This window comes from Amphiura filiformis, chromosome 2 (genome assembly GCF_039555335.1).
Source record: "Amphiura filiformis chromosome 2, Afil_fr2py, whole genome shotgun sequence".
Lineage (NCBI taxonomy): Eukaryota > Metazoa > Echinodermata > Ophiuroidea > Amphilepidida > Amphiuridae > Amphiura > Amphiura filiformis.
In genome coordinates this window covers 49832475-49846929 of record NC_092629.1, presented here as the reverse complement: position 1 = coordinate 49846929, position 14455 = coordinate 49832475, and the positions used below count along the sequence as shown (strand labels likewise).

General features: G+C 33.7%; 1 protein-coding gene across 1 annotated transcript; it reads left to right on the top strand.

Annotated features, from left to right (window-relative positions):
* Positions 1-10369: 10369 nt before the first annotated feature.
* LOC140136194 (uncharacterized) lies at positions 10370-12657 on the top strand. The gene has a single exon (XM_072157904.1). The coding sequence runs from the start codon at positions 10559-10561 to the stop codon at positions 11831-11833; it is 1275 nt and encodes a 424-aa protein (XP_072014005.1). The 5' UTR covers positions 10370-10558; the 3' UTR covers positions 11834-12657.
* The last annotated feature ends 1798 nt before the right edge of the window (positions 12658-14455 follow it).

Genomic DNA, 14455 nt, shown 5'->3' with positions numbered 1-14455 from the left:
TTTATCAACTGAGCTAATGGGGTTGAGACACACATTTGCAGGTTTACATGTTCGTATACAACTATGTGTATCGATGATTTGCTCAAAACCCTTTACACTTTTGTGGATGGGGCTCTTCATATTTGCATGATATACATTATACTGAAAGTGTCAAGCTATCTACTGAAGATAGCATATGAAATATGTTAAGCTATCTACTGAAGATAGCACATGAACTAGAATCTATATTATACTGAAAGTGTCAAGCTATCTACTGAAGATAGCACATGAAGTAGAATCTATATTATACTGAAAGTGTCAAGCTATCTACTGAAGATAGCACATGAAGTAGAATCTATATTATACTGAAAGTGTCAAGCTATCTACTGAAGATAGCACAAGAAATAGAATCTATATTATACTGAAAGTGTCAAGCTATCTACTGAAGATAGCATATGAACTAGAATCTATATTATACTGAAAGTGTCAAGCTATCTACTGAAGATAGCACATGAAATAGAATCTATATTATACTGTAAGTGTCAAGCTATCTACTGAAGATAACACATGAAATAGAATCTATATTATACTGAAAGTATCAAGCTATCTACTGAAGATAGCACATGAAATATAATCTATATCATACTGAAAGTGTCGAGCTATCTACTGAAGATAGCACATGAAATAGAATTTATATTATACTGTAAGTGTCAAGCTATCTACTGAAGATAGCACATGAAATAGAATCTATATTATACTGAAAGTGTCAAGCTATCTACTGTAGATAGCACATGAAATAGAATCTATATCATACTGAAAGTGTCAAGCTATCTACTGAAGATAGCACATGAAATAGAATCTATATTATACTGTAAGTGTCAAGCTATCTACTGAAGATAGCACATGAAATAGAATCTATATTATACTGTAAGTGTCCAGCTATCTACTGAAGATAGCACATAAAATAGAATCTATATTATACTGAAAGTGTCAAGCTATCTACTGTAGATAGCACATGAAATATAATATATATATATTATCAGAGGATGATTTAAGCACTTCCCACCACGCCACTGTGTTGACTTGCGGTTAGCACAGCTGTGTGAGTGAACATGACACGACTGCTCGCACACTGCATTGGCGGCCATGGTTAAATTTGAATTTGGACTGGTATATTTACAATAAAAACGCATTCACAATGCTGGTCGATTTCACATTTTATGTTACCTACAGATGGTGTGAATTATCCTTCATGCATACATCACTTTAGATCTGAAATCGACCAACTAATAATGACACACGCACAATTCTTAAACAACGTCTTTTGCACAGAATTCAATGGGATTTGAAAAGTAAAGTGGCAGTTGAAACTCTGGTGATAACACGTTTGCAGTGCATGATGGGGCTTCCTTAAATCATCCTCTGATATATTATACTGTAAGTGTCAAGCTATCTACTAAAGATAGCACATGAACTAGAATCTATATTATACTGAAAGTGTCAAGCTATCTACTGTAGATAGCACATGGAATAGAATCTATATCATACTGAAAGTGTCAAGCTATCTACTGAAGATAGCACATGAAATAGAATCTATATTATACTGAAAGTGTCAAGCTATCTACTGTAGATAGCACATGAAGTAGAATCTAAATCATATACTGAAAGTGTTAAGCTATCAACAGAAGATAGCACATGAAGTAGGATCTAAATCATATACTGAAAGTGTTAAGCTATCTACTGAAGATAGCACATGAAATAGAATCTATATTATACTGAAAGTGTTAAGCTATCAACAGAAGATAGCACATGAAGTAGGATCTATATCATATACTGAAAGTGTTAAGCTATCTACTGAAGATAGCACATGAAATAGAATCTATATTATACTGAAAGTGTCAAGTTATCTACTGAAGATAGCACATGAAGTACAATCTATATTATACTAAAAGTGTCAAGCTCAGGGATGCAAATTGTGATTTCTTCCTCAGGAGCAATGTTTTAGGCTTAAGATTTCCTCAATCATACCAGACATAAAATAGCTTTATTCTACACTTCGAAAGATGAGAATGGTAAGCTTCCAAAAAGGGGGTTTAATGGGGAAAATGTATTTGGTATTTTATACTAGTTTGGCCACATGATTGGGGTGAATTTTGGTGGGACACAGGCTCCTTTCCCCTTTCTTTTCCTCTGCCCCTCCATTTTCTTTTCTTTTTTATCAGGGGCACCCTGCCTATCCCCTGCAGGACATTGCTTCATTGCCTCAAGCACCCTTCAAATTTCTTCCCAAATGTGACGTCAGAAAGCACATTAGTTTGATAGACTTTTTGACAAAGTCATGGAAGTATTGTGTTTTGTCACCACTCTTCAGTCCAGGTCGTCCTCTCCTCACTGGCACTTCTGATTTTTAGTATTGATACACTGAATTTCCTTTATATGACTTTTCTATAACATGCTCATTGCCATCTCTGTATAAATTTCCTCAGATATGTGCCCTATTTCCACCTGCCTTCACCCAACACCATTTTTTCTTGTTAAATTATATACATTGAATACCTCCTTTGGAGGTGAATTGTAAATTTCCTCAAATATGCATTGTTACCCATTTCCATATTCTAACACCAACACCTTCCTCTTTTAAATTTTTTATTTCTTGAACTCTTGAACAATCATGTGAATTCCTCAACCATTTTCACAACCAGTGTCTTGAAATTTCTTCTCTTCCATTCAGTAGCTTCAATGCCTCACAGCCCGCACCTATCAACATGATTAACTTGTTATCTTTTGCTGAAATATGTGTCCCTTTTCGTCATCTTCTACCTCACTCCTCCGCTGCTTCCTCTTCTTCTTTCCTCTTTTTCTTCTTCCTCTCTTCTTTTATTTTTCTTCTCCCTTCTTCTTTTTCCTCTCTTTCTTTTTTCTTCTCAAGGCATCATTTCCTCAATTTTGACTGTCATTTCCTAGGAACGGTGCTCCCCGCTCCAGCACAATTTGCATCCCTGGTCAAGCTATCTACATAACACGTGAAATAGAATCTATATTACACTGTAAGTGCCAAGCTATCTACTGAAGATAGCAAATGAAATAGAATCTATATTATACTGACAGTGCCAAGCTATCTACTGAAGATAGCACATGAAATAGAATCTATATTATACTGACAGTGCCAAGCTATCTACTGAAGATAGCACATGAAATAGAATCTATATTATACTGACAGTGCCAAGCTATCTACTGAACATAGCACATGGAATAGAATCTATATTATAATGACAGTGCCAAGCTATCTATTGAAGATAGCGCATTAAACAGAATCTATATTATACTGAAAGTGTCCAGCTATCTACTGAAGATAGCACATGGAGTAGGATCTATATTATACTGAAAGTGTTAAGCTATCTACTGAAGATACCACATTAAGTAGAATATCTATATTATACTGACAGTGTCAAGCTATCTACTGAATATAGCACATGAAATATAATATATATATATTATACTGAAAGTGTCGAACTATCTACTGAAGATAGCACACGACGTAGGATCTTTATTATACTTAAAGTGTCAAGCTATCTACTCAAGATTGCACTTGTTGTTTGTACATTGAAATCTTTTTCGCTCGACTCTCGAGACCGTTCATTTCGGATACTGCATACACCTTACGCTTGTTTTGCGTCGAACGTGGTCCGCTGTCGATATTGGTATACATCGGACAAAGTTGTCCGAGTTTAGATAATTATAGAGCATGCAGAAATCTAGTAAGCGTCTTATAATGCTACGGTTTTGTGTTGTGACATCTCGAATGTGCACTTACCCGTACTTACGTGTATGCAATGGTGTCAATCACAGCTTAGCCTAGTTTTGTCAAAATATTAATTACCTTTTATTAATTAAAACACATTATCGACTTCATTATTTACAGACTCTCCATTTTATTAAAATCACTTCATGCGCACACACCGAAACATCAACAGTTTCCAATACTACCAGCCCTGTCATGTCAGTGATCTTCTAGAAATGTAATCGGAGTGACATGGAAATGTGGCCAAGATTTTAAGTGAGCACACAAAAAACGTATGTACCATTCAAATTAAGCACTGGTATGACTTATCGGGAAATCGCACGTACGTTCGGCACATTGCGCCCGCCCGTATAACCGTGATAGACATATTCGCAAAGTTTGCATAAGCCCCGATAAATGGGCTCATAATGAGAAATATACAGTTACTATGTACTATTTCAGTCTCATCATTTGCAATTGAGCTCGTAAAATTTAGTTGTACCGGCCGTTTAATTGCATAAGCCGAAGCAGACGACGCCCGGTAGGTTTCTATTTTTTCTCCGTCTCACATCTCATAAAGTCTACACGAACCAATTCCTTATGTAGAAGCTCTGATATAGAACCAAATGAGTAATACTAGGCATGTTTGTACTCATTTGAATGCATTGACATGATGCATATCTCAAGAACCGCCCAGCAGTGTTTTCTACTCAATTTAGTTAACACATGAAGTAGGAACTATTTTACACTTCAGTGTCAAGCTATCTGCTGAAGATAGCACATGAAATAGAATCTATATTATACTGAAAGTGTCAAGCTATCTACTGAAGATAACACATGAAATAGAATCTATATTATACTGAAAGTGTCAAGCTATCTACTGAAGATAACACATGAAATAGAATCTATATTATACTGAAAGTGTCAAGCTATCTACTGAAGATAACACATGAAATAGAATCTATATTATACTGAAAGTGTCAAGCTATCTACTGAAGATAACACATGAAATAGAATCTATATTATACTGAAAGTGTCAAGCTATCTACTGAAGATAGCACATGAAATAGAATCTATATTATACTGAAAGTGTCAAGCTATCTACTGAAGATAGCACATGAAATAGAATCTATATTATACTGAAAGTGTCAAGCTATCTACTGAAGATAGCACATGAAATAGAATCTATATTATACTGAAAGTGTCAAGCTATCTACTGAAGATAGCACATGAAATAGAATCTATATTATACTGAAAGTGTCAAGCTATCTACTGAAGATAGCACATGAAATAGAATCTATATTATACTGAAAGTGTCAAGTTATCTACTGAAGATAGCACATGAAATAGAATCTATATTATACTGAAAGTGTCAAGCTATCTACTGAAGATAACACATGAAATATAATCTATATTATACTGAAAGTGTCAAGCTATCTACTGAAGATAGCACATGAAATAGAATCTATATTATACTGAAAGTGTCAAGCTATCTACTGAAGATAGCACATGAAATAGAATCTATATTATACTGAAAGTGTCAAGTTATCTACTGAAGATAGCACATGAAATAGAATCTATATTATACTGTAAGTGTCAAGCTATCTACTGAAGATAGCACATGAAATAGAATCTATATTATACTGAAAGTGTCAAGCTATCTACTGAAGATAGCACATGAAATAGAATCTATATTATACTGAAAGTGTCAAGTTATCTACTGAAGATAGCACATGAAATAGAATCTATATTATACTGTAAGTGTCAAGCTATCTGCTGAAGATAGCACATGAAATAGAATCTATATTATACTGAAAGTGTCAAGTTATCTACTGAAGATAGCACATGAAATAGAATCTATATTATACTGTAAGTGTCAAGCTATCTGCTGAAGATAGCACATGAAATAGAATCTATATTATACTGAAAGTGTCAAGCTATCTACTGAAGATAGCACATGAAATAGAATCTATATTATACTGTAAGTGTCAAGCTATCTACTGAAGATAACACATGAAATAGAATCTATATTATACTGTAAGTGTCAAGCTATCTGCTGAAGATAGCACATGAAATAGAATCTATATTATACTGTAAGTGTCAAGCTATCTACTGAAGATAGCACATGAAATAGAATCTATATTATACTGTAAGTGTCAAGCTATCTACTGAAGATAGCACATGAAATAGAATCTATATTATACTGTAAGTGTCAAGCTATCTGCTGAAGATAGCACATGAAATAGAATCTATATTATACTGTAAGTGTCAAGCTATCTACTGAAGATAGCACATGAAATATAATCTATATTATACTGAAAGTGTCAAGCTATCTACTGAAGATAACACATGAAATATAATCTATATTATACTGTAAGTGTCAAGCTATCTACTGAAGATAACACATGAAATAGAATCTATATTATACTGAAAGTGTCAAGCTATCTACTGAAGATAGCACATGAAATAGAATCTATATTATACTGTAAGTGTCAAGCTATCTACTGAAGATAACACATGAAATAGAATCTATATTATACTGTAAGTGTCAAGCTATCTGCTGAAGATAGCACATGAAATAGAATCTATATTATACTGTAAGTGTCAAGCTATCTACTGAAGATAACACATGAAATAGAATCTATATTATACTGTAAGTGTCAAGCTATCTACTGAAGATAACACATGAAATATAATCTATATTATACTGTAAGTGTCAAGCTATCTACTGAAGATAGCACATGAAATAGAATCTATATTATACTGTAAGTGTCAAGCTATCTACTGAAGATAACACATGAAATAGAATCTATATTATACTGTAAGTGTCAAGCTATCTACTGAAGATAGCACATGAAATAGAATATATATTATACTGTAAGTGTCAAGCTATCTACTGAAGATAACACATGAAATAGAATCTATATTATACTGTAAGTGTCAAGCTATCTGCTGAAGATAGCACATGAAATAGAATCTATATTATACTGTAAGTGTCAAGCTATCTACTGAAGATAACACATGAAATAGAATCTATATTATACTGTAAGTGTCAAGCTATCTACTGAAGATAACACATGAAATATAATCTATATTATACTGTAAGTGTCAAGCTATCTACTGAAGATAGCACATGAAATAGAATCTATATTATACTGTAAGTGTCAAGCTATCTACTGAAGATAACACATGAAATAGAATCTATATTATACTGTAAGTGTCAAGCTATCTGCTGAAGATAGCACATGAAATAGAATCTATATTATACTGTAAGTGTCAAGCTATCTACTGAAGATAGCACATGAAATATAATCTATATTATACTGAAAGTGTCAAGCTATCTACTGAAGATAGCACATGAAATATAATCTATATTATACTGAAAGTGTCAAGCTATCTACTGAAGATAGCACATGAAATAGAATCTATATTATACTGAAAGTGTCAAGCTATCTACTGAAGATAGCACATGAAATAGAATCTATATTATACTGAAAGTGTCAAGCTATCTACTGTAGATAGCACATGAAATATAATATATATTATACTGAAAGTCTCAAGCTATCTACTGAAGATAGCACATGAAATAGAATCTATATTATACTGAAAGTGTCAAGCTATCTACTGAAGATAGCACATGAAGTAGAATCTATATTATACTGAAAGTGTCAAGTTATCTACTGAAGATAGCACATGAAATAGAATCTATATATTATACTTCAATGTCAAGCTATCTACTGAAGATAGCACATGAAATAGAATCTATATTATACTGAAAGTGTCAAGCTATCTACTGAAGATAGCACATGAAATAGAATCTATATTATACTGTAAGTGTCAAGCTATCTACTGAAGATAACACATGAAATAGAATCTATATTATACTGTAAGTGTCAAGCTATCTGCTGAAGATAGCACATGAAATAGAATCTATATTATACTGTAAGTGTCAAGCTATCTACTGAAGATAGCACATGAAATATAATCTATATTATACTGAAAGTGTCAAGCTATCTACTGAAGATAGCACATGAAATAGAATCTATATTATACTGAAAGTGTCAAGCTATCTACTGAAGATAGCACATGAAATAGAATCTATATTATACTGAAAGTGTCAAGCTATCTACTGAAGATAGCACATGAAATAGAATCTATATTATACTGAAAGTGTCAAGCTATCTACTATAGATAGCACATGAAATATAATATATATTATACTGAAAGTGTCAAGCTATCTACTGAAGATAGCACATGAAATAGAATCTATATTATACTGAAAGTGTCAAGCTATCTACTGAAGATAGCACATGAAATAGAATCTATATTATACTGAAAGTGTCAAGCTATCTACTGAAGATAGCACATGAAATAGAATCTATATTATACTGAAAGTGTCAAGCTATCTACTGAAGATAGCACATGAAATAGAATCTATATTATACTGAAAGTCTCAAGCTATCTACTGAAGATAGCACATGAAATAGAATCTATATTATACTGAAAGTGTCAAGCTATCTACTGAAGATAGCACATGAAGTAGAATCTATATTATACTGAAAGTGTCAAGTTATCTACTGAAGATAGCACATGAAATAGAATCTATATATTATACTTCAATGTCAAGCTATCTACTGAAGATAGCACATGAAATAGAATCTATATTATACTGAAAGTGTCAAGCTATCTACTGAAGATAGCACATGAAATAGAATCTATATTATATTGAAAGTGTCAAGCGATCTACTGAAGATAGCACAATTTATTGCATTGACATTAACATACGTATCTCAAGAACCACTGAACCAATGCTATATAGGCATAATATGTCAGTAAAATGCATTCGACACATCAAAACTACAGGACAAAATGTGACAATAGTATGTTTGCATTTATTTCGAATTCATATATAATATTTCATTTCTTAAACATGATGAAAACAATGACGTGTCGCATAGATATCGCTACGATTTAATATCACGGGTTGATTTCAGTGAACACTCCACGATCATAAATCACTGTCATATATCATGTATATCGAGCAATGACAAAAACGACATGCGCCAGAGAGTATTGTACGTACGACGTATCTTCCTGTTTTTGCCAATAATTGTACGCGAATAGCACGCGAACGTAGTTTAATTTGTATAACAATAGCCGCAATTGGTATTATAAAAAGTCAAGACTGGTGGAGCTTTCAACCAATCAGAACGTCACGGTGCTTGCAGTACAAGAGGGCGCACTAGATCCCCACTGGTGGTTGATTCAAGTAGTCAATTGCAGTTAGCAGCCTGCACAACCGATTCTTTTGTTTGGCAAGGCTCACTCAGTCATTTAATGAGGCAATACAAACGATCGAATTTGGTGTTGAAATGAGCTAAATTTTTAGTTACACCTTTTCGATGTAAAATTAATTTTCTCGGCCAAATGAAAAGCAATCATTTTCATTTTTTCAGTAAATGTCAGGAAAAATTGTAGTGCTTGATACTGTATTTTTTTTCAAATTCTAGTGTTAAACTTAGGCGTGAAATTTAGTCATTTAGTGTAAAATTTTCGATTTTGATAGGCTTAAACTCTGTCCGCGAGCCTTTTTTTGGATCAACCTTTTAGCTTTTCAAAGTAAGATAGTTCGCTAATGAAGGATTTTTCCCAACTTTCTAACGCACATCACTTTGAGCGATATATCATAGTTTTGTCAGAATTTGCGTTTTCATTTCACTATTTTAACTGCCGGCTGACCATTTTTCAAAATCAACGAGTGAAATCTAAGGCTAATACTAGCATTGTGGATCGATATCCCTGGGTTTAATAGGAATACCGGCATGGCTACAGTGTTGCTAGAACTTCAATATAGCAAAGAAATTCCCAGGCCTATAGCGCTCCTACTGATCATGTTTAACCAGAACACTCAATTGGGGATTTCGCTGGTCGGGCAATTTGCTTTCAATGGAAAATTGACCTGGATAAACAACAAAGGAAATATCGACTATTTCTGTTGGTTGCTCTCGAGATAAAAGTACTGAGTTAGACATTTTCGGAGTTGGTAGGGAAAAAGGGTAAAATAAAAACGGAAATTCTAACAAAACTATAATATATAGACCCACACGATGTGCTTTACAGAGGTGGGAAATATCTTTCTTTAGCAAACTATATTAGTTTGAGACGCTAAAAATGAATTCCGTAAAAAGCTCGCGTGCGAACTGAAGGCCTATAAAAATCAAAAATATCACACTAAAAGACACAATTTGATGCTTAATTTTAACACCAGGATTTGTAAAAAAATGTATATCCAAGCACCAAGTTTTTAACTGACATTACTGAAGAAAAAAAATGTTGCTTTATATTTGACCGAGAAAATTAATTTCATAGCAAAAAGGTGTATCTCTGAATTGTGCTGATTTTAACATGTATCGATCGACTTTCAGCGCGACTAAGCATTTCTAAAGAATCGGTTGTCCAGGCTGCTAACTGATTGTGTTAGTGTAAATAATAGTAATATGAGGGTGATTTTGATTTATAAATATACATGTATTATGGTGGTTAATGAGGGCCGGGTATAAGAGGGTGTACAAGCCGAAGTAGCTGGTCAAATATAAGCGGTCAAACTTCAGGACGGTTGTGATAAGTTTCTCCTCCGTAGTTTGAAGTTACCAGATAAACTACTTGTCAAATCTGCGTAACTATAAACTTCAACATTCATTTTCATCGATGACTATTATACTGCTTGCTGAATAACAACTGATCATTTTTGTTCCACAAGACTGCGGTTCAAATCCTGTTTGAACCAACAATAACAAGATGATTGAAGTTCTAGAAACCGACGGACTGCTTTCTCAAGGTGTTGGAGAAAGAGAAGTTACACCGTTACCATCCACGACAATTAACGTGGACGAATTGGAAGACGACAAAGACACTGAATATCCTGAACATTTTGACGGAAATGACAGATCATCAAAGGAAAGCTCCACTTCAGTAATGTACACTGTCGACTCAACGGAAGACGTAGCAATTAACATCGATACAGAGTTTTGCTCAGATGAAGATGACACTGATCTGCTATCACCGACTTCAAGTTCGAAGAACAAACCGAACTATCATCGTCACCCCAAACCACCGTTCTCGTACATCGCACTAATCGCGATGGCCATTAAAGACTCATCCACCGGTAAATTGACTTTAGCTGAAATCAACGAGTACCTCATGAAGCGATTCCCGTTCTTTCGTGGCAGCTACACTGGGTGGAGAAACTCTGTTCGACACAACTTATCCCTGAATGAATGCTTTATAAAGATATTGAGAGATCCATCGCGACCCTGGGGTAAAGACAACTACTGGACAATCAATGAAAACAGTGAATATACTTTTGCTGATGGGGTGTTCCGGCGACGACGAAAGCGTATCAATCGTTCGCGTAAGAAGGCTAATCGCAAATCGCATCTTCATGGGGTGGAACGATTTGATGGTCATCGCCGTCATCATCATCATCAGCAGCAGCAGCAGCAGCAGCGGCCAACAAAGGGGAAGTTTACAGGACCTTTTAGTATTGACAGCATCCTTGGAAAAACGGATGCAACAAAAGATGAGGAGAACATTGAAGACCATTTTGACATCGACAGCAATCCAAACTCACCACCAGAATCATATCACTATTTTGACCAACGAGTTCCAGCAATTATATCACCTCAAGATTCCATCTTGGATCCTCCCACAAAATCACGGCTTATACCACCACCAACTGTAGACTTTAAAACATTTCGTGCTCACATCCCACCGTCTTCATCAGCGACAATTGGACATTTACAACAGCGATATGGTTTAACCAATCGCTCTTTTGAACTTGAAACTTTGCAATACCAATCGCGAGTCAAATCTGATGCTAGTTCGACGGTTTTTGCTGGTGGTATATTAGCGACGACGCCGATTGAAAGTCTGTCGGGTGAACATCGGGTGAGATTGCCATGGGGACGCCCAATGATGCCTACAAGAATTCCTGCTGGTGTATGTTTTGCTCCTGTTGCAAAGCGAAGCGTCCCTCATGTGGGATTTCTGGTTGAAAATCTGATATCTCGATAGACTATTAAGTTTGCAAGTGCTTTTTGACTTTTGAGCATTGTTTATTGGACAATTAAACATTTGGACATATAATAATATGAAAAATTATTTATTTATTTATAGTTACTTATGTTATATTGTTTTAAAAACAAGTAATATAAGTTCTTAATAAATGTATGCGATTGTTGCTCATACATTTGTCATGATGCTAAAGTATTGGACAACTAATATTTTTATTGCAATTTTCCCACCGAATTTTCAAAAGTACATCATAATCATAATTGCAAAAACATTAACAATTTACGTTATTTTCTTTATAATGTATAGTGTCACGTTTAAGAAAGTTGTTTTGTTCAATAGCAGATTATAAGCCACAAACCCATAATTGTTGGACAAAACAACTTTCATCATACACCTTGAAAAAGGTTTGAGACATTACTTTGTAGCAAGGCACCAAAATAAATAATTTAAATGTTAATTGCGGACGTTTCATTTGGCAATTTATCGTTCATACGTGTGGAACAAAAAACAATATATTTCAGTGTATCTATAACTGTAAATCAGAAGCATATATTTCTAAAGATAAATTAACTACCAGAAAATATTTGCTGGGTAGAACCAGCAAATATTTTCGCAAAAGGTTAGAACAGGCTGCCAGAAAACGTTTAAATGTCGGGTTATACAAAGGGTTTATAAAGAGTATAAAATGTTTCTTTAACATTCAAAAACATTTTTTGAAAACTTACTGCAAAATACTCTAACATAATGTTATTTAAGTGTTGACGAAATATTTGGCAAAAAATCTTCGCAACAATAACATTTTGACAACATTGTTGTTGTGTGGTTTCATACAAAAGGGTTTTACACGTTTTCATAATCTCGATGTAACCCAACATTTAATGGAATATTAAAACGTTTTTATCAAAACCAAAACCCAAAATACAACACATTTAATTGTGTTTGCTGGGTAATTGTTTAAATTTAACTTTGTTTGATTGGAGAGTTTGGAATTGGAAATATTTTATTTTTAAAAATAGCAAAAGTTATACATAAAATTTACACTAAACTTTATTATCCGATTCAAAATAAATCTGCAAACAGAAATTCACTGATAAATCAGCCTTTGGTATCAAAATGGTTTGGTAAAGACAAGGTCTCTACAATTACTGAATGAACCCAATTTGTGATTTTCAAATTCAACATTCACCAATTTCACCATGCCAATGAAACATTGTTTGTTTAACACATTTAAAGTGTCCATTTCAAATGTTACTTTCAGAAAAAAACACTTTAGCTGGTACAAGCATATTTTCCCAGTTTTAAGGTTAGCAACTATTTTAAACTGTTGCGATATTTTGTAGTTCCGAGCATCTTGCGGTAGTGAGCTTTGACAAAAATTGCATTGATCATTTCATAGCGAGTGTGTACAAGAATTCAAATATCACAGATATACTTTTGTAGGTCCTGTGGTTCTTGAGTTATGTTGTAAAGAGGGCTGAAACAGCAATACTTTTGTAAAACGTACATAACTCATTAACAACAATAAATCAAGCAAGTTTTCAAAGTATAAGATTTGTAGAATGACCTTTTGCAAAACATCAAAGTGTTATTTTTCAATAATATATTTAGATAATGAAAATCGATTTTTTTTGGCTGCTTCGACCAACAATACCTAGTCTACCCTTAAGTCACAGCATTTTCAAAGAAAACCAAGAAACACCTAAGTTGAGATAAGTATATTATCATGTTATCCATGCCGTAAGTCACAACATTCTAAAGTAATTATCCTATTTTATCTACAATTATTACATCTGTAAATGACTAGCTTGACCTGTTCGAAAGTTTTGAATCGGCAAGTTCCATGAGAACCACCTGCCGATTGGCCAAAAAGAAGTTTTCATTAACAATTGGCCCAATCAGCAACATTGTTAGAATAATTTCACCACGCAAAAAAATTGGGGTGAATTATTTGCAAAGCTCCATTCTAATTGGTGATTAAATTAAAAATACCATGTAATTGACCAATCAGAGGCCATGATAGATCGGCAGGTAGTGGTCAGGGGGTTAATCCAAAAGTTGACTAATCGGCTAACTGTTTAACGCGTTCTTTAAGTTGAATAATACTTAAAGCTATAATGTTCATAATATCAACATAACGTCCAAGTCCCCTCCAAATATTGTGCAAACTTATTTTGATTCCGAGGTCATAACACGTGTTTAAATCACACACTATATGGCTAAGAATAGACTTAAACTCTATGAATACTTATGAAAATAACCTGAGAGCTTTAAGAAAGACCATGTCCTTGCGCTAAAGTTTTTACTGTTTAAACGCACTTAAGCTAACATTGACTCTTAAACAGTGGCACAAAAGATGTAAGAAATTGAATAAATACCTCCTGGTGGTAGCTATAGGCACTGATATCATTATCTATTTTTGTTGAGAAAATAAACTACATTTTATATTATAAACGTTTTATTGGTATAGCATAGCATATTTGAACAAATTTCATCATTAAGATGGTTTTCATCAAAGAAAGAAAAAACAACATTCAAATGAACAAAGACATTGACGCTATTATAAGTTAGCAAAAGTTATCTAATATTTATGTATGTTTATATTTGTTAATATATTACACAATG